General features: G+C 65.2%; 1 protein-coding gene across 1 annotated transcript; it reads left to right on the top strand.

Annotated features, from left to right (window-relative positions):
- Positions 1–453: 453 nt before the first annotated feature.
- Positions 454–4076, top strand: HIC2 (HIC ZBTB transcriptional repressor 2). The gene is made up of 2 exons (XM_007451010.1): positions 454–586; positions 2228–4076. The coding sequence occupies exons 1-2, from the start codon at positions 561–563 to the stop codon at positions 4041–4043; spliced, it is 1842 nt and encodes a 613-aa protein (XP_007451072.1). The 5' UTR covers positions 454–560; the 3' UTR covers positions 4044–4076.
- Positions 4077–4416: the final 340 nt, after the last annotated feature.

Below are 4416 nucleotides of genomic sequence, written 5' to 3'. Positions count from 1 at the left end.
GGGGGTGGGTGGGTGGGGGGAGAGCAGACCCGGAGGGAAGGGAAGGAAAGGAGCAGGAGAGCCAGAAGCGGTTGAGACTGGTTCTTATAAATAGCCCGTTGCACCAGCGCCTCCAATTTTGACCTTTTGTTATGCAAATGTGGCCAGCCTGGAAAGGGCCTTGCCCAGGCCTCCTGCCACCATGCCTGCCCGCCCTCCAGGAATTGTGTGCCTGCCACCAGCTCCCCCAGATCTAGGTGGCCCTTGCAGTATCCTAAATCTGTGGGGGTGGGTGGGAAGAGGGTGCAGGCGAGCTCCCCAAACCTGCGTTCTTCCTACCACGGGGACTGACTGTGGGCACTATGACCACTGTCTCTTGCCCAGCTGTCTGGGCGTCCCAGCCAGAGAGACCCCCAGACCTTCCTGGGAGCGAGGTCCCCCAGCACCTCCCCCCTCCCTTTGCTGATGCCTTTGTGGGTGACCATGTCTGTCTGTCTTCCCTTCCCCAGGTGACCAGGCATTGATGCACCCCCAGGGAGGCCACGCGCTCAAGGAGGCCACCCCCGCTGGCTGCTGCTCACATGGTTTCTGGGCCCCTGGCACTCCGGTAAGTCAGGGAGGGGGAGCTGGGGGGGGGCGGCAGAGGGAGGATATTTGCTCCTCCTCCTTGGGAGTCTGGGCAGCCTGCAGCTCTCAGCCTGTGTCCTGGCCTGCAGTCCTTTGTGTGCGGGCAGCGCTGGCAGCATAGAGGGGAGGCTGGGGCTTGGGGAGGAGGGCTGCTGTGGACTCACTGGCTCTCGGAGGCCAGGACCTCCTGCCCTCGGCTAGTCCCCTTGCCAGTTGTCCTGGGTGCTGGGGCTAGGTGTCTAGGCCAGTGTGGAGGCCATGCCTTGGGCTCTTTGTCTCTGCCTGGCTGGCTCTGGGGGCAGGGAGTGGCGGAGGGCTGGTTTCTGTGTGATCTGGGCTCCAGCTTCTGAACAGCCTGACAAGGCCGAGCTGGCCTGAGGTGCTTGCTGCCTCCTGCTGTCAGGCCCTGAGTGCCGGCCCACGTGGTCATTGGGCGCTCGAAGTCTTCCTTGGGGTGCACAGGATCATGGGGGGTTTTCCTCTGTCTTTGCAAACAAGGGCAGGTACGGACCAGTGGGAGGAAGGCAGGTGTGTGCAACCCCTCTGGGCTCTGTCCTGAGGGAGGCAGGGCTGGGCGCCTGGTAGGAACTGATCCCAGGTGGGGGAGGCTCAGAGCAGTCAGTTCCTTTCCGAGGTTGGGCCGTGAGCAGGACATGAAAGCCCCTTGTCGGCCTCACGGCTCAGGGCACCTGTGGGAGGGCACGAGCACCCGAGTGGCTGGAGGGGTGGGGAGCCACGGCCTTGCGCTGTGGCCCTGCTGCCCAGTGGGGTGGGTGCATGGTTGGGGCACACTGCTCCCAGAGACCCTGTGCACACTGCCACGTAGCCACCACAGAATTCCTCTGCATGTGTTTTCCTCAGTGACATCAGTTAGCATCTGTGCCAGTCTGGCGAGTTTCCCAGGCTCAGACAGCACTGCCTGCCCTGCCCAGAAAGTCCCTGGGGCCCAGCGGTGCCAGGGCTTGGCCAGGCTGCCTTTCCTTCTCGGCACCTGGAGGCCCAGGCAGGGGGCAGGGGGGATGGGTGCTCAGTGCCTGTGGTGGGGCAAGGCCTTGTTGGGTGGGGGTGGCAGCTGGGCTGCAGTGTCACGTGATGCTGGTAAACCTTAGAGTTTGGGAAGCCTCTAGGGTTGTTGGAGAGAGACCCAGCCTAGAGCAGAGGTCGCAGACCAGAGGCTGCATGTTTGATCTGGCCCACGTGGTATTTAAGGAAAAAGAACCTTCATTTTGCATGGGGTGATTTCACCTGAAAACCTGGATTTCTGGCTTGTCTCGAAAGCTGGGAAGCTGCATGCCCACGTGAGAAGTCCAGCCACCCAGCACCTCATAGACCCCTGCCTTTGGGTCTATGAGGCCAAAGACGGGCCAAAGACCTTTGGGTCCCATCTGGGCACGTGGTTGGCTTCCTTTAGTGCGGAGATGATACCTTGGGCCAAGTTCAAATCCCAGTTTGGTTGCCTGCCACCATGTGCCCTACATTGTCCTCTGTGTTTTCAAGTCTGCAGATGGGCTGGTGCTGCCCCCCTTCTCAGGCAGCCTGGGTGGCATGAGTTCCCTGCCCAGGTGCCAGACCCCAGGAGGGTCCCCCGCTGATGCGCGCGCGTACCTGTTCTTGCCCGCAGGTGGTGCGTGTGGGCAGGGCGTGGGGACATGGGGCCCGACATGGAGCTGCCCAGCCACTCGAAGCAGCTCCTGCTGCAGCTGAACCAGCAGCGGACCAAGGGCTTCCTGTGTGACGTCATCATCATGGTGGAGAACTCCATCTTCCGGGCCCACAAGAACGTGCTGGCCGCCAGCAGCATCTACTTCAAGTCCCTGGTCCTGCACGACAACCTCATCAACCTGGACACGGACATGGTCAGCTCCACGGTGTTCCAGCAGATCCTGGATTTCATCTACACCGGCAAGCTGCTGCCCAGTGACCAGCCAGCCGAGCCCAACTTCAGCACGCTCCTCACCGCCGCCAGCTACCTCCAGCTGCCCGAATTGGCAGCCCTCTGCCGGCGCAAACTCAAGAGAGCTGGCAAACCCTTTGGCTCCGGGCGGGGTGGGGCCGGCCTGGGGCGACCCCCCCGCGGCCAGCGGCTGTCCACGGCCTCTGTCATCCAGGCCCGGTATCCGGGGCTCGTGGACGGGCGCAAGGGGGCCCACACCCCCCAGGAGCTCCCCCAGGCCAAAGGCTCCGATGAGGAGCTCTTCCTGGGCGGCTCCAGCCAGGAGAGCTCGCACGGCCTGGGCCGGCCGGTCTGTCCAGCCAGTGGGGAGGCCGGCCTGGGTGGCTGCAGCACCAATGGCAGTGGTGGGGGCTGCGAGCAGGAGCTGGGCCTGGACTTGTCCAAGAAAAGCCCCCCGCTGCCCCCCGCCACCCCCGGGCCACCCCTCACCCCCGATGACCCAGCCCAGCTGAGCGACAGTCAGCAAGGCTCACCCCTCTCGGCCTCCGCCCCTCCCGTCACCAACAGTGCCTCTTACGCCGAGCTGGGGGGCACCCCCAGTGAGCCCATGGATCTGGAGGGGGCCGAGGACAATCCCCTGAGCCTATTGGAGGGGCCGGGCGGGCAGCCCCCCCGCAAGAGCCTCCGGCACTCGGCCCGCAAGAAGGAGTGGGCCAAGAAGGAGCCCGTGGCCGCCTCCCCCTTTGAGCGGAGGGAAGCAGCGCCGAAGGGCCCCTGCCCAGGGGAGGAGGCCGAAGGGCTCGGGGACAGGGTTCCCAACGGCATCCTGGCCAGCAATGCGGTGGCGGGCGGGACCTACGGGGAGCCCTCATACCCCTGCAAGGAGGAGGAGGAGAACGGCAAGGATGGGAGTGAGGACAGTGGGCAAAGCGGGAGCGAGGGCGGCAGCGGCCATGCCGGCGCCCACTACATGTACCGGCAGGAGGGCTATGAGACGGTGTCCTACGGGGACAACCTGTATGTGTGCATCCCCTGCGCCAAGGGCTTCCCCAGCTCCGAGCAGCTCAACGCGCACGTGGAGACGCACACAGAGGAGGAGCTCTTCATCAAGGAGGAGGGTGCCTATGAGACAGGCAGCGGGGGCGCCGAGGAGGAGGCCGAGGACCTGTCGGCGCCCAGCGCGGCCTACGCAGCCGAGCCCCGGCCCTTCAAGTGCTCGGTCTGCGAGAAGACCTACAAGGACCCGGCCACTCTGCGGCAGCACGAGAAGACTCACTGGCTGACGCGGCCCTTCCCCTGCAACATCTGTGGCAAGATGTTCACGCAGCGTGGCACCATGACGCGCCACATGCGCAGCCACCTGGGCCTGAAGCCCTTTGCCTGTGACGAGTGCGGCATGCGCTTCACCCGCCAGTACCGCCTCACTGAGCACATGCGCGTGCACTCGGGCGAGAAGCCCTACGAGTGCCAGCTGTGCGGGGGCAAGTTTACGCAGCAGCGCAACCTCATCAGCCACCTGCGCATGCACACCTCCCCCTCCTAGAAGCCAAAGACCCTTGTTGGCCTGCGGGCGCCCAGGAAAGCAGGGGCACAGTGGCCAGGCCCCGGGTGTGGGGCGGTTCCTGGTGCAGCCCCCCCCGCCCCCCAGAGCTTTAATCCACAGTCTGTACCAAGGGGAGAAGTGGGCAGCCAGCACCCAGCCCGAGTGCACGTGGCTGCTGCGCCGTCTGCCTCCTGATCCTGCCCGGCCCAGTTCCCCATGAGGGCCACGGCGGGGCCTGCGGGAGTGGGTCACGGGGGCTGTCCCGCAGGCCGTGTTGGAGCAGGGGGAGTGGGGGCCTCCCTCCATGCTGCGGGGAGCAGGGCTGCTGCGGCCGGGGTGTCTGTGCTGCCAGCCTGGCTCTGCGGGGAGCGGT

Source organism: Lipotes vexillifer, unplaced genomic scaffold (assembly GCF_000442215.2).
Source record: "Lipotes vexillifer unplaced genomic scaffold, Lipotes_vexillifer_v1.1 scaffold1783, whole genome shotgun sequence".
Lineage (NCBI taxonomy): Eukaryota > Metazoa > Chordata > Mammalia > Artiodactyla > Lipotidae > Lipotes > Lipotes vexillifer.
The sequence above is the reverse complement of the archived record's forward strand: the minus strand, read 5'-3'. Positions and strand labels throughout refer to the sequence as shown.